Source organism: Aquarana catesbeiana, linkage group LG09, assembly GCF_042186555.1.
Source record: "Aquarana catesbeiana isolate 2022-GZ linkage group LG09, ASM4218655v1, whole genome shotgun sequence".
Classification (NCBI taxonomy): domain Eukaryota; kingdom Metazoa; phylum Chordata; class Amphibia; order Anura; family Ranidae; genus Aquarana; species Aquarana catesbeiana.
The window spans coordinates 29,113,778-29,137,331 of record NC_133332.1 but is presented as its reverse complement, the minus strand read 5'-3'; the positions used below and the strand labels follow the sequence as shown (position 1 = coordinate 29,137,331).

The 23,554-nt window shown below is 45.1% G+C and overlaps 1 protein-coding gene across 1 annotated transcript; it reads right to left on the bottom strand.

The window, feature by feature from the left end:
• Window positions 1–5,125: 5,125 nt before the first annotated feature.
• Window positions 5,126–6,046, bottom strand: LOC141107138 (olfactory receptor 1L6-like). Its single transcript, XM_073597888.1, has one exon. The coding sequence runs from the start codon at window positions 6,044–6,046 to the stop codon at window positions 5,126–5,128; it is 921 nt and encodes a 306-aa protein (XP_073453989.1).
• Window positions 6,047–23,554: the final 17,508 nt, after the last annotated feature.

Below are 23,554 nucleotides of genomic sequence, written 5' to 3'. Positions count from 1 at the left end.
CGGCCTCTTGGATCGCAGTACCAGTGTCCACCAGCGGGAGTCTTCCAACACCTGGGACCTGCAGTAAGAGGTCTCTCCTGCTGGTGGCACTGTTGCATCCTTGGGCCGTAGTACCGGTGTCCACCAGCGGGTGCACTCCGGCAGTGTGGAGCAAACAGCACACTCTGCGATCAGCTGCGACATGAGGTCAATTACCACAGCCTTATAAATACCCGGCAAGCCCTCATAGGCTTGCCTTGGTATCTTTCTTCCTTGCGCCCTGACCTGTTATCCTGCTATCCTGTAAACCTGTATCGGACCCTGAACCTGTTCCTGAGCCTGTATCCTATCCCATCCTTTATCTCCCTTTCCCAAAGTGCCCTTGTTCAGTTGCTGATCTCCTGTGTATGACCTTGGCTTGGCTACGTTTATGTTTCTGGTATATCCCTTGTTCCTGCTGACCTGCTGTGTATGACCCTGGCCTGGCTGACATCTGTGATTCCGGTATTGCCCCTTGCTGTATATATTATCTGTTGTTTGTGGGTTTCTGCCGGTTGGTTGAGCACTATTTATATTTGAGGTGTTTGTTTATTTATATCACTTATCTTTAATAAACATTCTTATTTCACTTTACATGCGTTTTGGTTTCCTCTTTGCAGTCCACACAATCTGGTCACACCGGTTCATGACAGTATACCAAGGCCATCTCTGACCAGAAGTGGCTGCACAAGGGAACCATCTCGGTTCTGTTGCACATTACTGGGATGAATTCAGATATAATTGCTTATTATGCTCTGCTGGCAACAGAGAGTTCTGAACATCTCCGCCAGACATTGAAAGGGTGGTCCAGTGATCAGCTGCTGGAGATTATCCGTTTAGCTCACTCTGTGGTCGATCAGGGCAGTATACGGTTTGAGGATGTTCAGCCTTTGATTGGAATGTGTACAGAGCTGGCTCTGCCTTGTATTCCAGAGGGCCATGATGACTTTTCTCCCCCCTTCAGCATTAACCAGATTGCGTCCTTAGTATGGCTGTTGGAGGATGACTCTGCATCCTTTTTTGAGCATTATTCGGTTTGTCCCAAACAGTTGTTGAAGGATTGTATAGATGAAGTGCAGTCGCTGGTCAGACAGGGGGAATGTGAGGCCACTTTTGTGCTACCTGTACTTCAGGCATGGTTAGACCTGTTATGCCCAGCTTCTGTCAGCTCTCCACAAACCAGACCTGCTACTAAATACCTGCCTGCTCAGATGTCCTTTCTCCCATCACCCCTGGCAACCTCAGCTGCAGTCCAATATACCCTGCTCCCCACCAAGTATCAATGCCCTGTTTCTACTTCCTGCACCTATCCTGCCTTTAACCCACCTGCCTCTTCTCTAATACCTGCAACTTCCCCACAAGAACTCCCTCTGGCTGCTGTTCCCCCTTCCTTGCCATATCCCAGCCCTTCCTTTCAGTATGCCTCACCTCCTGTCTACAGTCCTACAGCCACCTACAGATCTCCAGCAGTTAAGCCAAAGAAGAAACGGAAGTTCTTCTCCACTCACACAATCCTGCCAGTAACCCAACCTGCTCCCACTTTCCAGTTTGATGTGCCGGCTTCCCAGTCTGATGTCTTGATGCCTGCCTATCAGCCTGATGTTCCAGCTTCCCAGTCTGATGTGCCAGCTTCCCAGCCTGATGTCTCGATGCCTGCCTACCAGCCTGATGTGCCTGCCTACCAGCCTGATGTGCCTGCCTACCAGCCTGATGTGCCTGCCTACCAGCCTGATGTGCCTGCCTTTCAGTCGGATGTGCCTGCCTTTCAGTCGGATGTGCCAGCTTCCCAGTCGGATGTGCCAGCTTCCCAGTCGGATGTGCCAGCTTCCCAGTCTGATGTGCCAGCTTCCCAGTCTGATGTGCCAGCTTCCCAGTTTGATGTGCCAGCTTCCCAGCCTGATGTCTTGCAGCTTGCCTTCCAGCCTGATGTCTTGAAGATTGCCTCCCAGTCTGATGTGCCAGCTTCCCAGTCTGATGTGCCAGCTTCCCAGTCTGATGTGCCAGCTTCCCAGTCCTATGTGCCAGCTTCCCAGTCTATTGTCCCTGTGCCTGCCTTCCAGCCTGATCTCTCAGTGCCAGCTTCCCAGTCTGATGTGCCAGCTTCCCAGTCTGATGTGCCAGCTTCCCAGTCTGATGTGCCAGCTTCCCTGTCTGATGTGCCAGCTTCCCTGTCTGATGTGCCAGCTTCCCAGTCTGATGTGCCAGCTTCCCAGCCTGATGTCTCGATGCCTGCCTACCAGCCTGATGTGCCTGCCTTTCAGTCGGATGTGCCTGCCTTTCAGTCGGATGTGCCAGCTTCCCAGTCGGATGTGCCAGCTTCCCAGTCGGATGTGCCAGCTTCCCAGTCGGATGTGCCAGCTTTTCAGTCGGATGTGCCAGCTTCCCAGTCTGATGTGCCAGCTTCCCAGCCTGATGTCTCGATGCCTGCCTACCAGCCTGATGTGCCTGCCTTTCAGTCTGATGTGCCTGCCTTTCAGTCTGATGTGCCTGCCTTTCAGTCTGATGTGCCAGCTTCCCAGTCTGATGTGCCAGCTTTCCAGTCTGATGTGCCAGCTTCCCAGTCTGATGTGCCAGCTTCCCAGTCTGATGTGCCAGCTTCCCAGTTTGATGTGCCAGCTTCCCAGCCTGATGTCTTGCAGCTTGCCTTCCAGCCTGATGTCTTGAAGATTGCCTCCCAGTCTGATGTGCCAGCTTCCCAGTCTGATGTGCCAGCTTCCCAATCTGATGTGCCAGCTTCCCAGTCCTATGTGCCAGCTTCCCAGTCTATTGTCCCTGTGCCTGCCTTCCAGCCTGATCTCTCAGTGCCAGCTTCCCAGACTGATGTGCCAGCTTCCCAGACTGATGTGCCAGCTTCCCAGACTGACGTGCCTGCTGCCCAGTTCGAAGTGCCCATGCCCGCTGCCCAGCCTGATGTGCCTGCTGCCCAGCTCGAAGTGCCCATGCCCGCTGCCCAGCCTGATGTCCTGCTGCCCAGCTTGAAGTGCCTGCTGCCAAGCTTGAAGTGCCTGCTGCCCAGCCTGATGCGCCTGATGCCCAGCTCGAAGTGCCCATGCCTGCTGCCCAGCCTGATGTGCCTGCTGCCCAGCTCGAAGTGCCCATGCCTGCTGCCCAGCCTGATGTGCCTGCTGCCAAGCTCGAAGTGCCCATGCCTGCTGCCCAGCCTGATGTGCCTGCTGCCCAGCTCGAAGTGCCCATGCCTGCTGCCCAGCCTGATGTGCCTGCTGCCCAGCTCGAAGTGCCCATGCCCGCTGCCCAGCCTGATGTGCCTATTGCCAAGCTCGAAGTGCCCATGCCCGCTGCCCAGCCTGATGTGCCTGCTGCCCAGCTCAAAGTGCCCATGCCTGCTGCCCAGCCTGATGTGCCTGCTGCCCAGCTCGAAGTGCCCATGCCTGCTGCCCAGCCTGATGTGCCTGCTGCCCAGCTCGAAGTGCCCATGCCCGCTGCCCAGCCTGATGTGCCTGCTGCCCAGCTCGAAGTGCCTGCTGCCAAGCTCGAAGTGCCCGTGCCTGCTGCCCAGCCTGATACTCCTGCTGCCCAGCTCGAAGTGCCCGCTGCCCAGCTTGGTATGTTCCTGCCCGCTGTCATCTCGGATGTGCCCGCTGTCATCTCGGATGTGCCCGCTGCCTGCTCGGATGTGCCCGCTGTCTTCTCAGACGTACCCACTGTCCAGTTTGATGTACCCGATGCCCAGCCTGATGTGCCCTCATCTGTTCGGTTGGAGGCCATGAACTTTGGACAATTGCACCTTGTTAGAGCGTCCGGAGGCCGCTCCTTTAGGGGGGGTACTGTCATGAGAGGGTTTACCCGTTGGTGGCGCTATCGGCCTCTTGGATCGCACTACCAGTGTCCACCAGCGGGTGTCTTCCAACACCTGGGACCTGCAGTAAGAGGTCTCTCCTGCTGGTGGCACTGTTGCATCCTTGGGCCGTAGTACCGGTGTCCACCAGCGGGTGCACTCCGGCAGTGTGGAGCAAACAGCACACTCTGCGATCAGCTGTGACATGAGGTCAATTACCACAGCCTTATAAATACCCGGCAAGCCCTCATAGGCTTGCCTTGGTATCTTTCTTCCTTGCGCCCTGACCTGTTATCCTGCTATCCTGTAAACCTGTATCGGACCCTGAACCTGTTCCTGAGCCTGTATCCTATCCCATCCTTTATCTCCCTTTCCCAAAGTGCCCTTGTTCAGTTGCTGATCTCCTGTGTATGACCTTGGCTTGGCTACGTTTATGTTTCTGATATATCCCTTGTTCCTGCTGACCTGCTGTGTATGACCCTGGCCTGGCTGACATCTGTGATTCCGGTATTGCCCCTTGCTGTATATATTATCTGTTGTTTGTGGGTTTCTGTCGGTTGGTTGAGCACTATTTATATTTGGGGTGTTTGTTTATTTATATCACTTATCTTTAATAAACATTCTTATTTCACTTTACATGCGTTTTGGTTTCCTCTTTGCAGTCCACACAATCTGGTCACACCGGTTCATGACAGGTAATAAGTGGGTACATCTGGAATACACTTGTCATGTACAGCAGTGTACAGATATTTGTTTGACAGCATGTGTTCTTGGCTGTGATGTCACAAGGGCAGGGTTATGGCAGCCTACTGATCCATGGGTACAATGACAAGATATGCAAATTTCTCAGTTAGTGCAGTGGACACATCAAGAGCTTCTACAGGTATAATGATCAAGCTGATAAAACATGCTAATTATAAAACTGATTTATATGGTCTTTCCTTATACCAGCCTTTTTCCACCTTTTCAACACAGAGAAACCCTTGAAATAACTTTCCGGTCTCAGGGAACCCCTGCTAAAAATGAATATATGTAGACTACAACTCATGATACATTAGTGTGATGGTCAGTGGGAAGAATGCTCATTATACTTGTGGTCTTTGGGATAAATTACCCCCTTACAGATAGCTAAAATCAATCAATGGTGTCAGTGGGAACTTATCCGAGATGCAGAAATTGCTCGTTGCTCAAGTAACCCTTAGCAACCTCTGGTGGAACCTTAGGGTTCCAAGAACCCTGGCTGAGCAACTCTGCTTTACATGATTACATTGGCTTTATTCACTTCACTTTAAATGGTAACATTTCTCATGTCTACTTTAGAAGTTTTCTTACAGAAGTTTTGATGTCCTTGTTTCTCAGGCTGTAAATTAACGGGTTGAGCATTGGGATAATGACGCTGTACACGACACTGATGTCCCGATCATAGGTTGGTGAGTAGATGGAGCTTGGTCGAAAGTACATAAATATAATTGTGCTGTAGAGGAGGATGACCATGGTGAGGTGAGAAGAGCAAGTAGAGAAGGTCTTCCTTCTTGCTTGAGATGACTTCAGAGCCAACACTGCTCTGATAATTAGCACATAGGATACAAGGATGAAGAGTAAGGGGCTAAACACCACAATGGAAGCCTCAATGAAGCCAGCCTGGTTTAGAATTTCTGAACCACCTGAACAGGATAGCTGCATTATTACAGGAAGGTCACAAAAGTAGTGGTCGATTACCCATCTACAGAATGGCCGGTAAGTAGTCAGCACAATGCAGAAAGCAGAGTGGAGGCACACGATAGTCCAACAGAATGCCACCAGACATTTACAGGTCCTACTGTTCATAATTATCAGGTAATGTAGAGGGAAACAAACTGCACAGAATCGGTCAAAGGCCATGATGGTCAACATACAACTCTCCATGTTGGCCGCTGCCAGAAACAGGAATAGCTGGACAAGACAGCCATGCATGGAGATGTGGGTGTCTCCAGACAGGAGCCCATACAATGTCCTTGGAATGATAATGGAAGTAAAACATACATCCACAAAGGAAAGGTTCCCCATCAAGACATACATAGGGGTGTGAAGTTGTAGCTGTGAAACAATAAGCACGAGGATGAATGTATTTCCAGCAATGCAGAAGACATATGAAGCCAAGAAGAAGGAGGAGAGCGGAAGGAGAATGTGAGGTGTTTTAGAAAATCCCAACAGAACAAAGCCAGTGAGAGTCTTATTCTCAGGCGGCTCCATGTGTATATTGAGCAGTTATGAATATGAAGAAAAGATTAGGATTGCATCATGGTGCCAAACATCTGAATGAAAATATAACCTGTTTTATAATAAATAATGGGGCATAAGACATTATGCACAGAATAACAAGACCAGAAGAAGGCTACAATGTACAGAAAATGTTGAATAAGACATTAAAGATGATCTAAAGCCATACATTACACCAAATATGTTGTTGCACATTCTCCTAAAATGTCAGACAGTATAATCCTTTTTTTTTTGTGTATGTCATACCTTTAGTTAATTATGCCAGGAAGGTGTATGCCCAGACATTTGCAATCTTGGGGTGTCAACACTTCCTCAGTTCACTTGCAGTGTTGTCACCCTTTCCTGCATGCTCCTGAGCAGGGACGGCCTGATAACTCATGGGGCCCCCGGGCAATAGGAGATTATGGGGCCCCCAGGCAATCAGAGATTATGGGGCCACACATTATACACACACACAGTATACAATCACACAGTATACACATACATGTACACACAGTATACACAGACAGATGTAAAAAAAAACACAGATTTATACATACTGTCCCTGATTTTACTGAGGCTGGCAACCCTGATGGGGCCCCCTAGTGGCCCAGGGCCCTCGGGCAGTGGCTCAATGGTCAGTCCGCCCCTGCTCCTGAGTTAGACTACAAGCAGGCATTTCAAAGTATAGAGGTGGAGCTCATTCTTTCCTAGTTGTGGAGCATTAAAAAAGGTAGTACATGCAAAGTGTCTACAAAATGTGCAGAGGGGTGGAAAACATGAACAAAGTAAAACTGGGCACACACTATAAGAATTCATAGTTGCATAGGGGTTGGTTTACTAAAGGCAAATAGACTGTGTACTTTGCAAAGTGCAGTTGCTCCAGAGCTTAAATGAGTAGAAGCCCTGCTGACATCCATCATCCAATCATGTGCAAACAAACATGCATTTTTTTGTTTTTTCCTTGCATGCGATTGGGTATTCTTTGCAAAGTGAAGCTTTACCTCATTTACTGAGCTCTGGAGCAACTCTACTTGCAGAGTGCAACTGCATATTCTATTTGACTTTAGTAAATCAACTCCATAGTTACATATACCTGTTGTCCTTCCAAAAAAAAAAAAAAAGCTGATCTCTTTGTGGTGCAAGCTATGGTGCCATGCAGTTCCAACTAACTGGGCATCATAAAGTCCATACAATGTCCTTCTCTTCTTTGTCCAACTGTTTGAGGATGAGGCACCTACATTATTACCCTTTGGTTTGGTGACTATTTCTATAACTGGGTATCACCTCTACATGTGCAGCTGATAATTACCACATAGCATGCACCATACAGAAGCAAGTGTTTTGTGCAAATTATATTAGGACTCATGCATGAAGCGTCTGCAGTTTGTCATCCACTCTTCGCAGCCAATCACCTGACATTGTATGACAGATGCTACATAATTACCATCCTCTGCCAGACCCATACCCAGCTCTACATTTACCTTACCGATGAATAGAGACCACACCAAGCTGGAGTAAATACTGGCTGTAGCAGCCATTTTTATTAACAACTCAAGTAAATTTACATAACTTTATAAAACACATCCATTAAAACCACCACCCATCAGTCACCTATTTGCGTTGGTCTTTGCAGGAAAAACCCCAAGCTTGCCACATGATCCAAATCAGTACTGTGGTACCTTTAACTTAAAATAGGCCTCCAGATGACATACTAGCTCGGAGACAACCAAACACTGACCGCAGTGCACCCGTTAACCAAATTCCAGCTAAACGCCCGTTAGCTGCAACACCACCAACGGGACCCATACCGCCGATGGGTCCTGAACTCTTCCGTATCCGAGGTTTCTTCCTTCACCCGCAAAGACCAACAACCCGCCACTGCCATGACATCCTTTGTCCTTGTTCTGTGGAAAAAACTTCTTGCTTCTAGCATTAAAACATTGAACAATACAAACCTTTTCAAGGAGGGAGGGTGGGAAGCTCGCTCATCCAGCTACCGCTGAGCTGGGGAGGAACACACACACTGCTTAATGCAGCTAGCTCCGCCCCCATTGCCTAACACCCAATCTACTCATCTCTAACAAACAGCTCTCTTCATAATGTGCCCTGCTCAACCCTGTCATGCCCGCCCTTCGTTTCATGTCATTTTATTCCTTTTACTCCAGGCTTCTCTATCTTGCTTAAACTTTCTGCCCTAGCAGCATAAAAGGGAGATGCTGGTCGACGGGAAGGAAATACAGAAATTCTACAGTCAGACGCGTATTCATAGCCCTTGAAGTTTTCCACATTTTGTCATGTTACAACCAAAAACTTAAATGTATTTTATTGGGATTTTATGTGATAGACCAACACAAAGTGGCACATAATTGTGAAGTGGAAGGAAAATGATAAATGGTTTTCAACATTTTTAACAAATAAATATGTGAAAAGTGTGGGGGGCATTTGTATTCAGCCCCCCTGAGTCAATACTTTGTAGAACCACTTTTTGCTGCAATTACAGCTGCAATTCTTTTTGGGGATGTCTCTAACAGCTTTGCACATCTAGAGAGTGACATTTTTGCCCATTCTTCTTTGCAAAATAGCTCAAGCTCTGTCAGATTGGATGGAGAGCGTCTGTGAACAGCAATTTTCAAGTCTTGCCACAGATTCTTAATTGGATTTAGGTCTGGACTGGGCCATTCTAACACATGAATATGCTTTGATCTAAACCATTCCATTGTAGTTCTGGCTGTATGTTTAGGGTCGATGTCCTGCTAGAAGGTGAACAGTCCCAAGTCTTGCAGACTCTAACAGGTGTTCTTCTAAGATTGCCCTTTATTTGGCTCCATCCATCTTCCCATCAACTCTGACCAGCTTCCCTGTCAATGCTGAAGAAAAGCATCCCCAGAACATGATGCTGCCACCACCATGTTTCACGGTGGGGATGGTGTGTACAGGGTGATGTGCAGTATCCATTTTCTGCCACACATATCGTTTCGCTTTTAGGCCAAAAAGTTAAATTTTGGTCTCACCTGACCAAAGAACCTTCTTCCACATGTTTGCTGTGTCCCCCACATGGCTTCTTTCAAACCTCAACCGGAACTTCTTATGGCTTTCTTTTAACAATGGCTTTCTTCTTGCTACTCTTCCCTAAAGGCCAGATTTGTGGAGTGCACGACTAATAGTTGTCCTGTTGACAAATTCTCCCACCTGAGCTGTGGATCTCTGCAGCTCCTCTAGAGTTACCATGGGCCTCTTGGCTGCTTCTCTGATTAATGCTCTCCTTGCCCAGCCTGTCAGTTTAGGAGGACTACCATGTCTTGGTAGGTTTGCAGTTCCATTTTCGGGTTGATGAATTGAACAGCGTTCTGTGAGATGTTCAAAGCTTGGGATATTTTTTATAACCTAACCCTGCTTTACATTTCTCTGCAACTTTATCCCTGACCTGTCTGGTGTGTTCCTTGTCCTTCATGATGCTGTTTGTTCACTAAGGTTCTCTAACAAACCTCAGAGGGTTCACAGAACAGCTGTATTTATACTGAGATTAAATTACACACGGGTGGACTCTATTTACTAATTAGGTGACTTCTGAAGGCAATTGGTTCCACTAGATTTTAGTTAGGGGTATCAGAGTAAAGGGGATGAATACAAATGCACACCACTTTTCAGATGTTTATTTGTAAAAAAATTTGAAAACCATTTATCATTTTCCTTTCACTTCACAAATAAGTGTCACTTTGTGTATGAATACTTTTTCAAGGCACTGTATTTTTTAATTTTATTTATTTAAGGTACTTGTATAGCGCCTTCAATTTACACAGCGCTTTACATATACATTGTATATGTAAGGTACTTGTATAGCGCCTTCAATTTACGCAGCGCTTTTATATATACATTGTATATTCACATTTGTCACTACCCTCAAGGAGCTTACACTCTAAGGTCCCTAACTCACATTCATACATATACTAGGGACAATTTAGACAGGATCCAATTAACCTATCAGCATGTCTTTGGAGTGTGGGAGGAAAAAGGAGTATCCGGAGTAAACAAACGTAGCTACAGGGAGAACATGCAAACTCCAGGCAGATGGTGTCGTGGTTGGGATTCGAACCAGCAATCCTTTTTACCGCTAAGCGAAAGTGCTAACCACTACACCACTGTGCTGCCCACTGTATGATACCCATTGAGTTTAAAGGTCATCTATAATGAGAGAAATATCCAGGCAACCATTGATGCCCTTCTGAAAGTTCTAGTTGACCATGCACACATATATTTCTTTTCCATTCAGCTAAAAAAAAAATTGCCAGAACTACTGTAGTAGTGGATGGGTGAGGGAGGCACCCTTTCCCCCTCTCCCCCCTCCTCTTTTTTTTGTTTTGTTTTGGATCCCTTTGTTTTATTGATGCTGTGTACAGTTCATATATAGTGTATGTGGGTATTGCTATTACGTGTTAGTGCGGTCCAGATGGTGAGAACATTAATGCCGTTCATTAGGGTCAATATACTGAAATATGTCTTTTGATACTGAGCATTTGCTTCTGCTGCAATGCAACCATTTTAGTTGAATCTGTTTGGCCATTGCCTGAATACTGTTCCTCCCATGCTTGTCTGTACGAAAACTGTTAAAATAAAGAATTTAACACAAAAAAAATAAAAAATTGCCAGATTCCTCCCTTCATGTCATACAGCTACTGTATTCTGCCAGCCAGCCCAGCCAGTTGTCAAAATGCCCAAACAGTGGCTGCATCTGATTGGATGCAGCTGCTGGTCAGCTGATATTTTTCGGCTTAACTCCTTCAATTTTCCAATAGAGGGATGTAGGGCGGAAAGTGGGCAACAAGGCCACCCCCTGAGTGAATGTCTGCTGGTTCGTCAAGAACTGGTCAAAATTTGAACAGTATATGGTCAGCTCAATTTTGGATCACTGATCTGGGGAAAGTACTGTATACAGGTCAGTAATACCTCACTTGCTACATACATTATATGCTCCTTGTCATTCACTCAGATAATATTGCTGGAGGTTTAGAAGAGCAGTCAGGTAACCAGCATTTCTAGAAGCAAGTATACAGCCCACAAAGTCAGAACTATCACTATCTGCCTATCTGTTCCAGGTCAGAGATCTAAAGTTTTGAAGCCATTGGATCAGCAAGACAGCCAAGAACCTAGCTTTACAAAGGAAGTCAGAGGTCGTGGTAGCCCGTGTTTTTATCTGTATACAGACTTATGTTACCTACTTGATGACTAGACTCGATTTAGTAGTGTCAGTGTTCATCTGTTAACGCTATGTTTGATTTTCCTACCTAAAACATTATTAGATTGTTTTTAAGGATATATAAGTTTTTTTAATTTGCTCATTTTTTTTTTACTTTAATATAAAAATATAAAATGTTGTATTATATTGTATTTTTTACACAACAAAATGTCAAAATATTTTAACCTTTTTTATTAAATATATCTTATTTTCTTCCACACTGTTTTGCACTGTGACAGTTGCAGTCTGATGGCCTCAGCTGTCAATGTGTCTCTTTCTGTGTGAAGCACAGTGACAGCTGCAGCCTAAAAGTTTGTTTGTAGAAAAACCTTATGTGATCACACTGATAGGTTCCTGGTCATTAGTGTAAGCCCAGTATTGTCAGTGACTGCACAGTCTCAGAATCAGGAGCATGCACCTAGTTCTAAAATGGAGCATTGATCAACTCTCCGTGTATGGCACCATGCCTGAGAGTATTATTCAAATAGACAGTTTTCAATTGCTGGTCACTTAGTAACAAAAACACAAATTTCAAATATAAATGGATTTTTGCTCTCCAATACTGTGATCTTTCTTTATATGTGATGGGCATACGTTAAAAATGAGTTGCAATGGATAAATAAAGTCTTATCAGACCTTATTCAGGAAGAATTCAATCCATTCATTTTCTTCAGCAGTATAAATGTCATGGGGAAAATGCATATTTTGTATTTCCCTATTAAAGTTATCTAGTTGTCTCTCAATAAGTAAGAAAGCTTCTAATATCCTGATTATCCTGGTTACCTTAGCTGACTACATACCAAAGGAATGTCATTACAAACTGACCAGGTCATTTTGCTTACACAGGGAGTTGGTCATTCCTTACACACAAGTCTTATATACTACAGCTATAACTTAAAATATTCAGTCTCTACCAGGGCGAGCAGGTACCTGGGTCCGATCATATGACCACGCCGCAAAAGTGGGTTGGACTCCATGGCGAAACAGCATCTTTAGTTAAGTATTCTTGTGATATTTTCAAATATTATTATTTTTATTATCTGTATCCTTTATTACTTGATAAAATGTTATACTGATAAGTGTTTGTGTGATCTCTCTTTGCACATATTGAATGCAACCTCAAAAAACCTAAACTATAACTTATCCGTGATAAAATAAAATAGCAGTAGAAAAAAATGTATGTTTAAGCTTCAGGACAGGTCCACTTACCCGTCATTAACGTGAACATGAAGTTAGTTTTAGATGTCACACCCTGTAATGTCATTTCCTCTAATTCAGTACTTCAGATTGATATAAAGTCCACTGGATCTACAAAACAGTCCAGACACACCATGACTCCCGGGCTGTCTTTGCTCATGTCAATTTATAGAACTCTGGAGAGTACCAGCAATTCCCATGAGACACAATTATAATCCTACCAGGTGTACAGGGAAATTAAATCACAGATTGATTAGGAGCGCTGCAGATTGTTTTTTCAACATTTGCTTTAATTGTCAACTATATCTGATATGCACTGGGAATAAATTATTGAAAAGTAAGTAGAACTTTTTTGGATGAATTTCATGTTTATCTTGATTTTAGAAAGCACTGTATATGTCCACTGAAAGTGTTTTTAGGGAAAAAAACATACAATATCCTGTAGAGCTCTGCAATACATACCCAGTTACCCATGTTTGATCCCTTTAAAGAGGAACTAACCTGTGGAAGCTGTGTCCCAATAAAAGGCAGGTAAAGGGCAAGAACTAGTTACCAGTATTGCCTGTGGTCTCCCTGAAGCCAGTGGTGGCCCATCCATTAGCGGTGCAGGGGCAACTCTCCCTAATCCATGCGTCCGTCCCCTAATCTACATGCAGGGCGTGGGGCACATGAATTTCTATTGTTTTTTTTTTTTTTAAGCACATGATTAGAGCCTGAGGCTCTAATTGACTTTAAAAAAGAGCGCTGGGCCCTGAGTCCACCCAGTTGTGTCACAATAGTGAAATAATATTCACTATTGTCTTCCTGATTCTCCTCCCTGCCAATCAAGAAACGGGTCTTGAGACCCAATTGGCTGAGAGGAGAAGCGATCGTATTGACCGCCGAGGGAAGGGGGAGGAAAGCCGCCGAGGACGAAGCCACCGTGAAGCTGCTGAAGACGAAACCACCGAGGAGATGCCGGGTGAAGCCGCTGAGGAGGAAGCTGCCGCTGAGGAGGAGACACAGGAGGAAACCAAAGCTTCTAGATGGGGTAAGTGCAGGGCTGGTGGGGGGAATGAATCGATTGGGGGGGAGGGGATGTGACGGGTGTCATGTTTGGCCGCCCCCTGCCCCCTGGATGTGACGGCTGTCTTGTTTGGCACCAGCCGCCACTGCCTGCATCTGATCTTTTCCTCATTACGGACTTGTATAACACTGTGTCTCTGTGTGGAGGTGGCCATCTTGGTAGAGGCAGGACTTTGCTTCCTCATGCCAGAGCCTCCAAGAAGGAGATACCAGTAAGCAGCACAGAAGTGACATCACCAAATTTCACTCCAAATCTCCTGAGACTAGAATTCAGAGTTAGCAATGCCTTAGATCTCACACTACAGACACACAGCTATGTGACTGGAGACACAGGAGTGCTTAGGCACACTTGCATGCCAGGAAGTGCCCTGCTGTTTTTTGGGGGGAATTAAAGGCCAGTGATACATTTTTCATTGTACTGCTTAGGAACAATTAACATTTTAAAATGTTCCCTCCAATATAGGAAATTTTTATTTTTTGAGTTCAGTTCCAATATAAAGTCTCTATTGCTTTCCATTGCATTGTGTGAGGCACATTTCAAACTCTGACTTTCAGAAAGTCAGAATCTGATCCTTTCTTATGAAATGGTCCCACTGCTGCTCAAACCCAGGACCTTCTGCGTGTAAAGCAGACGCAATAACCACTACACTATAGAACCTCTGAAAAGCGGGCCAAATTATCTATTTTTCAAAAAAGGAAGGGTTAAGCACAAAATAATTATTGCATCCTACAGGTCAACCTGAGGTCCTTTGGTATTTCTTATGCAGCCTTTAGGAATAGGAGCAGGAGCATTGATTTGTAAAAGCACTGTAATAGCAGCGGACTCTAGGAGTTTCATCCCACATTTTAGGTCTCTTGCAGCATGTTTTCAGTCTCTGGAGAAAAACTCACCCAAGCTCAACCGCTATATAGTATAGTTGGTGTGTAGAGTAGTCGGTGCTCTGGCTGATTAAGCTCACAAAAGATCCATAAAAAGTACAGGCTGGCAACTCAACAGCTTCTCCATAGAAAATATTTATTTAAGCATTACAACAATAACAAAAGCATGTTTTGATGAAGGCCTAAGGCCGAAACGCGTCAACATTTTTGGATGATGTTATTGCTGTAATGCTTAAATAAGCTTGTACTTTTTATGGATGTTTTCAGTCTCTAACCACGCCTGTATCATGTCTTGGGGCATGGATAAGGGGGGTTAGAGGGTCCAAACTACCCCCTAGAGCAGTGGTTCTCAACCTGGGGGTTGGGACCCCCTCGAGGGTTGAATGACGATTTGCCAGGGGTCACCGAATCCTTGGCTGTTCCTGAAGCCTGCCCTGCTCTCCCAGCCTTTTCGCAGCCGTCCATTTAGTTCACAGCATGGCTGGGTGGCAGAGACTAGAGGTCAGCTGATTGGTGAGGAATGAAGTGGGTGGGGCTGGAGGAGACCCTATCTCCTTATTTCGGCATAGGTGTCACTGCTGCGAGACACCACAAAGTCGGAGACACAGTGAAGCTCGAGACACAGTGAGTAACACTACCTGTGATTATAGTTGCCATTAAAAGTCCCCACTACAGTTCTCAGATCAGCAGATTACCTTAATCAAGAGCACCTAAGTTGGCTGATCACAACTACCCCCAGCATTGCCACTCATCCCACCCCCACCAGCACTGCCACTCATCCCAACTCCCTGCCAGCGCTGCCACTCATCCCATTCCCTCCACCAAGGATTAAGAGAAGGAATAAAAATAGAGAATACATAGCAGGGAGAGGAAAAGAGGGGAAGGAACAAAGAAAAAGGGAGAGAAAGAATAAGGGAAAGAACAAGAAAGACGGCTAGAGAGAGGGATGGGGGAACAAGAAATTTGCATAGAGAGGGATAAAAGGGAAAGAACGCAGAACAAAGAGAAAGAGTGGTACATCCTAAAATGTACCATAAGGGGTTTTAATACTGTACGAGTGGAAGGCACTCAGGGAGCACTAAATGTCCGTGGGTTAGGGGCGCAAATTACTTGTCTTGCCTTGGGTGCTGACAACCCACGCTACGAAAATAATTTTAGTGTTAGGGGTCCACACCACTTGGGAAATTTTTTTTCAAGGGGTCACGGCACTAGAAAGGTTGAGAACCATTGCCCTAGGGCACCTTGTCTAAAGGCCCAAAGTCCCTGCTGCCACACCTGTGCCACTCAGAAACAGCACATCAGTCAGACAGGTGGAGTGATCTGCAATGCCAGGGGTAGGCAACTTTTAAGAGATGGAGATCTACGTGAAACACTGAACACTGAAACACTGAAAAGATCAAAGATCACCAGGGTGGAGCATGAAGATAGCATGAAGAAAACCTAGAAAAATCTACTAAAACTAATGTCACTGTAAACATATAAACTTAGCCAACTTAAAATTTAGCTTCAGTGAGAAAATCTGCACTCACTTTCATTTACAGTTTTTTCATGTATGGGGAATAATTGGTCACCCTCACAAATCTGATGCCAAAATTCATTGTGAAAAAAGAGCATTTGATACTGCAGGCTGATTTTCTTGGCAAGTTTCGGGCCTGGCTATCTGCTCTGATTTCTGGGCAATATGAGTAGCATGTAGGGCAGCATCAAGGGCTCAGTAGTAGGCAGGACAGTGTACAGAGGTCAGTAGTATGTAGGGCAGAGTACAGAGGTCAGTAGTATGTAGGACAATGTACAGAGGTCAGTAGGATGAAGGGTAGTGTACAGGGTTTAGTAGTATGTAGAGCAGCGTACAGAGGTCATTAGTAAGTAATGCAGGGTACAGAGGTCAGTAGTAGGTAGGGCAGGGTACAGAGGTCAGTAGTAGGTAGGGCAGTGTACAGAGGTCAGTAGTAGGTAGGGCAGCATACAGAGGTCAATAAAATGTAGAGCAGCGTACAGATATCAATAGTGGATAGGGCAGAGGTAAGTAGTTTGTAGGGCAGAGTACAGAGGTCAGTAGTAGGTAGGGCAGTGAACAGTTGTCAGTAGTTGGTAGGGCAGAGTGCAGAGGTCAGTAGTATGTATGGCAAAGTACATATGTCATTAGTATTTAATGCAGTGTACAGAAGTCAGTAGCATGTAGGGCAGTGTACAGAAGTCAGTAGTAGGTAGGGCAGAGTACAGAAGTCAGTAGTAGGTAGGGCAGTGTACAGAGGTCAGTAGGTTGTAAGGCAGTGTACAGGAGTCAGTAGTAGGTAGGGCAGAGTACAGAGGTCAGTAGTAGGTAGGGCAGAGTACAGAGGTCAGTAGTAGGTAGGGCAGAGTACAGAGGTTAGTAGTATGTAGGGCAAGGTACAAAGGTCAGTAGTAGGTAGGGCAGAGTACAGAGGTCAGTAGTATGTAGGGCAGTGTACTGAGGTCAGTAGTATGTAGGGCAGAGTACAGGGGTCAGTAGTATGTAGGGCAGAGTACAGAGGTCAGTAGTATGTAGGGCAGTGTACTGAGGTCAGTAGTATGTAGGGCAGAGTACAGGGGTCAGTAGTATGTAGGGCAGAGTACAGAGGTCAGTAGTATGTAGGGCAAAGTACAAAGGTCAGTAGTAGGTAGGGCAGAGTACAGAGGTCAGTAGTATGTAGGGCAGTGTACTGAGGTCAGTACGATGTAGGGCATTGTACAGGGGTCATTAATATGTAGGGCAGAGTACAGAGGTCAGTAGTATGTAGGGCAGAGTACAGGGGTCAGTAGTATGTAGGGCAGAGTACAGAGGTCAGTAGTATGTAGGGCAAAGTACAAAGGTCAGTAGTAGGCAGGGCAGAGTACAGAGGTCAGTAGGATGTAGGGCAGGGTACAGAGGTTAGTAGTATGTAGGGCAGAGTACAGGGGTCAGTACTATGTAGGACAAAGTACATAGGTCAGTAGTAGGTAGGGTAGTGTACAGAGGTCAGTAGGATATAGGGCAGAGTACAGAGGTCAGTAGGATATAGGGCAGAGTACAGAGGTCAGTAGGATTTAGGGCAGAGTAAAGAGGTCAGTAGTATGTAGGGAAGTGTACAGAGGTCAGTAGCATATAGGGCAGTGTACAGCGGTTATTGGTACGTAGGGCTGGGGTGAGGAGAGCAAGGTATAGGGGGATCAGGGGACCTGTACCTCTCTGGAGTGCTGAGGAGAAGACCGGGTTGGCAACACTGGGACACGTTGGCCAGCTACCTGTCACCTGTTGGCAGTCGACAGGTAGCTTGGGATCGAAAAACAATGTAAAACACAATGTAAAAATATTGTGGCAGTGCACAAAACCTGGCAGGTGCAAAGAGCACCATATTGCAGCAGGTAGTGTACTTTTTTTTTTCAATCTTTCAATCTAAATGTGTTTTAAAAAAAACTGTGAATGCACTGCGTACCACAACATGGTGCCCCTTGCAATGCTCAGGTTGCACAGAGGTTGCTTATTATTGAGTCTTAGGATGCATTCACACAGGTGTTTAACCACACTGCAAATCCCAGTGGCAAGAATCTACTGATTCCCGAGCCCATACAGTGCAATGATAGGTTGGTGGTGGGTGCAGCTATTCCTCAATTCCTCAATTGTTTGAGGAAGTGAACAAATCCACTTCGAACCCAGAATCACTTTTTAAAAAACCCTCAACCAAATTCCCGCCATTACATATGAATTCAAATGTAGCTACATTTTTGAGACAGACTCTGAAAGACATTGCTAAAATATCTAGCCACTATATTCCACAAAATCTATCGGTGGATGAAAGCAGGGCACTTGCATCCTTACGACTCAATGATTCACTTACGATCAAACCTTCCGATAAGGGGGGCAATGTTGTCCTAATGGACAACATTGAGAATAAACAAATGTGCTGTAATATCCTTGACAATAGGGAATGGTACAAAACTATTCATACTAGACATTAGGGATGAGCCGAACACCCCCCGGTTCGGTTCGCACCAGAACCTGCGAACTGACCGAAAATTCACACAAACGTTAGAACCCCATTGACGTCTATGGGACTCGAACGTTCGAAATCAAAAGTGCTCATTTTAAAGGCTAATTTGCATGGTATTGTCCTAAAAAGGGTTTGGGGACCCGGATCCTGCCCCAGGAGACATGTATCAATGCAAAAAAAACTTTTAAAAACGGCCGTTTTTTCGGGAGCAGTGATTTTAATGATGCTTAAAGTAAAAAAAAAAAAAAAAGTGAAATATTCCTTTAAATATCGTACCTGGGGGGTGTCTATAGTATGCCTGTAAAGTGGAGCGTGTTTCCCGTGCTTAGAACAGTCCCTGCACCAAATGTCATTTTTAAAGGAAAAAAAGTCATTTAAAAACTGCTTGCGGCTTTAATGTAATGTCGGGTACCGGCTATATGGATGAAAATCAGTGAGACAAATGGCATGGGTACCCTCCAGTCCATTACTAGGCTCTTTGGGTTCTGTATGGATATTGAGGGGAACCCCGCACCCAAATTAAAAAAAGGAAAGGCGTGGGGCCCCCAGGCCCTATATACTCTGAACAGCAGTATACAGGCGGTGCACACAAGATAGGGACTGTAGGTTTGTTGTTAAGTAGAATCTGTTTGTAATTTTGAACTGGTACATTTTTAAAGTGTAGCTCCAGCCAAAAAATCTGTTTTTAAGCTTTTTGGAAAACATAGGGAAGGATTATCACCCCTGTGAGATTTGTTTTGCTGTCTGTGCTCCTCTTCAGAAGATTTCACCTCACTTTTTGTCCCAATGACAAATGTTTTTTGAAAATTTGGGGTCTTTAGTGAAACAAGGATTGGTGATAAAGCATCAGTGGAAAGTAGAAAAGTTTTTCCCATATTAACTCTAATGCCCCGTACACACGGTCGGATTTTCCGACGGAAAATGTGTGATAGGACCTTGTTGTCGGAAATTCCGACTGTGTGTAGGCTCCATCACACATTTTCCATCGGATTTTCCGACACACAAAGTTTGAGAGCAGGATATAAAATTTTCCGACAACAAAATCCGTTGTCGGAAATTCCGATCGTGTGTACACAAATCCGACGGACAAAGTGCCACGCATGCTCAGAATAAATAAAGAGATGAAAGCTATTGGCCACTGCCCTGTTTATAGTCCCGACGTACATGTTTTACGTCACCGCGTTCAGAATGATCGGATTTTCCGACAACTTTGTGTGACCATGTGTATGCAAGACAAGTTTGAGCCAACATCCGTCTGAAAAAATCCTAGGATTTTGTTGTCGGAACATCCGAACAAAGTCCGACCGTGTGTACGGGGCATTACAGGAGAGAACTTCTCTTCCTATGGGGTAGATTTCATCTCACTTCCTGTTGTCTCCTTCTGTTTGCAAGTAGGAGTCGTTTGTAAGTTGGATGTTTGAAAGTAGGGGCCTGCCCTATATACTCAGCAGAAATTTGGGCCTTAGGTGTTGTTGTGGAGGACGCACTACACTAACTTGTAGCTTGTTTAGATGCCTGCGGTAATGATAGGATCAGGAAAACACCACCAACCTTCTACAGGTAGCTTTAGCTGAACACTGTGCAGAGGTCGCACTACACTAACTTGTAGTTTTAGCTGAACACTGTGAGGAGGATGCACTACACTAACTTGTAGCTTATTTAGCTGCCTGCGGTAGTGATAGGACTAGGAAAACACCACCAACCTTCTACAGGTAGCTTTAGGTGAACACTGTGCAGAGCTCGCAAAAAACTAACTTGTAGCTTATTTAGCTGCCTGTGGTAGTGATAGGATCAGGAAAATACCACTAACCTTCTACAGGTAGCTTTAGCTGAACACTGTGCAGAGGTCGCCCTACACTCACTTGTAGTTTTAGCTGAACACTGTGAGGAGGACGCACTACACTAACTTGTAGCTTATTTAGCTGCCTGTGGTAGTGATAGGATCAAGAAAACACCACCAACCTTCTACAAGTAGCTTTAGCTGAACACTTGCAGAGGTCGCACTACACTAACTTGTAGTTTTAGCTGAACACTGTGAGGAGGACGCACTACACTAACTTGTAGCTTTTTTAGCTGCCTGCGGTAGTGATAGGATCAGGAAAACACCACCAACCTTCTACAGGTAGCTTTAGGTGAACACTGTGCAGAGCTCGCAAAAAACTAACTTGTAGCTTATTTAGCTGCCTGCGGTAGTGATAGGATCAGGAAAACACCACCAACCTTCTACAGGTAGCTTTAGCTGAACACTGTGCAGAGGTCGCACTACACTCACTTGTAGTTTTAGCTGAACACTGTGAGGAGGACGCACTACACTAATTTGTAGCTTATTTAGCTGCTTGCGGTAGTGATAGGATCAGGAAAACACCACCAACCTTCTACAGGTTGCTTTAGGTGAACAATGTGCAGAGCTCGCAAAAAACTAACTTGTAGCTTATGTAGCTGCCTGCGGTAGTGATAGGATCAGGAAAACATCACCAACCTTCTACAGGTAGCTTTAGCTGAACACTGTGCAGAACTCACACTACATTAACTTGTAGTTTTAGCTGAACACTGTGAGGAGGACGCACTACACTAACTTGTAGCTTTAGCTGAACACTGTTCAGAGGACGCACTACACTAACTTGTAACTTTAGCTGAACACTGTGCAGAGGTCGGACTACACTAACTTGTAGTTTTAGCTGAACACTGTGAGGAGGACGCACTACACTAACTTGTAGTTTTAGCTGAACACTATGCAGAGGTCACACTAAACTAACTTGTAGCTTTAACTGAACACTGTGAGGAGGACGCACTACACTAACTGTAAATAGTCTAGCTACCTGACTGTGGTACTAATAGGATCAAAAGAACACCAGCAATTTTCTTCAGGTAGCTGTAAATACTGTAAGTAGGAAGATAACAGGAACGGATCTAGCTAAACTGAATACAGTGTATATATATATATATATATATACAACACCTGGGATGCATATATATACACAATGCACTGTAAGTGCAGCTAACTCACTGACTGTCCTGCCTAATCTATCTAACTTAAATCAAATGACACTGTCTCTCTGTCTATCTCTCTCAACGCCGGTACACACACTACACAGGGCCGCCGTGCAGGCAGCCTTATATAGTGTAGGGCGTGTACTAAATCCAATGAGCCATAATTGGCCAAAGCCTCCTTGGCTTTGGCCAATTACAGCTCTCTGTTCAGACGGCACTGTGATTGGCCAAGCATGCGGGTCATAGTGCATGCTTGGCCAATCATCAGCCAGCAATGCACTGCGATGCCGCAGTGAATTATGAGCCGTGACGCGCCACATGAATTTGGCGCGAATGGCCCATATCGTTCGCAATTCGGGCGAACAGACGATGTTCGAGTCGAACATGGGTTCGACTCGAACACGAAGCTCATCCCTACTAGACATATAGAGAAATCAAATCAGGATTTTTATAAACTTATTGATAGGGCCCATGAGAATGGGACAATCTATAAAAATCTCTATGACTTTATTAGAACAAGGCACCCTAGGATGCCCACGTTCTACACCCTCCCTAAAATTCATAAGAATCCCAGTCAGCCCACTGGGCGACCGATCGTGTCTGGAAATGGCAGAATTTCTTAAAATCTAAGTAGGGTTATTGACTCATACCTACTTTTTGTAGTAGCATTACCCTCTTTTACAAAAGACACTATTCACTTCCTACAGACAATCAACAAACTAAAACCATCCAAAAATGGAATTCCCATTATGACTGGGCCATAAATAAGTTCATTCTGGATGGACTTGCACATATCTTGAATAATAATTATTTTTCCTTTGACGGCTCCCATTACCTCCAGGTGCAGGGCGTAGCAATGGGGACATGCTGTGCCCCATCCTATGCCAATCTGTACCTGGGGGAGTGGGAGTGGTCCCTCTCCGACGGTGAGGACCTTGTCGAGTACCTCTGCCATGTTACTACATGACTCAGGTACATCGACGACATCTTCATCGTCTGGGAAGGTACTAAGGAAGCTCTTGTTCAATTCTTTGATCTTTTAAACATCAATAGCCTGAATTTAAAATTCACCATGAGCTATGATGTTAAGTCTGTGACCTTTTTGGATGTAAAGATAGAGCATGATTCTTCAAGGCAATCTAACTAGCACTTTACATAGGAAATGTACAGCAGGGAACCCAGTTCTACACGCAGATAGTTTCCATCCCACTCCCTTGAAGAATTCCAACCCACATGGTCAATATCTCCGTCTGCGGAGGAATTGTTCAAATGAGACATTATTCAAAATAGAAGCTGGTAAGCTTCAAACTCGTTTGCTGGATCGGGGGTACAGTTGTCGTTGTCTGCATAAGGCATGCAATCGCACAATACGACAAACCCGAGAGACCTTGCTTTTTAGACCGCAAACTAAGAATAGTAAAAAGAATGATTTAACACGCATAATTATGCGGTTTTCAGTGCAACATAAACAGATTTTTAACATCATTAAAGCGGATCTTCATTCATTTTTTAAACTTTCGCTCCGTGGCTTCTAAATATAGCACCGAGTGCTATATGGACATCAGTTTTTGTTTTTTTTTCCTACCTTAGGATAAGTGGCCCGGCCTGTCTTCGGTCACTGCGGCTGTGGGCGGGGATTTTGCGGGTGTTCGCGTCATTTCCTATGATCGCCGCACTGTCTCCTGGGATCTCGTGTCATTCATCTCACGTGATTTCAACAGACGTTGATGGCGCTACGATTTCTGTTTACTGCACATGCGCAAGATCAGGGATAGAACGGGCGGTGCATGCTGGTCGATCAACAGCACCGTATCCTGGAAGAGGATGCCTGTGGGCTTCACATGCCCACAGGCAAGATGAAAACCGGCAGCAGGAAATTTTATAACTTTTTTTATTGGAGAAAACTGAGAGCAGTAAGCTCTAAAACCGGAACGAGTAAGTTCGATATTTATATATATTAAACATTGTCATTTTGCCCAAAAAAAAAATATGTGGAGACAGTGAAACCCCGCTTTAATAGGCATTGGTCTATCCTCACAGACGATGACAGGGTAAAGCATTTTATACCTCCAGTTCCCTCTGTCACCTTCAAACGGGCCTCGTCTTTGAAAGACAAATTAGTAAAAAGCGAATACCATAAGA

Coding starts and splice junctions, on each gene's coding strand:
- LOC141107138 (XM_073597888.1), bottom strand. CDS start 6,046: ATGGAGCCGCCTGAGAATAAGACTCTCACTGGCTTTGTTCTGTTGGGA.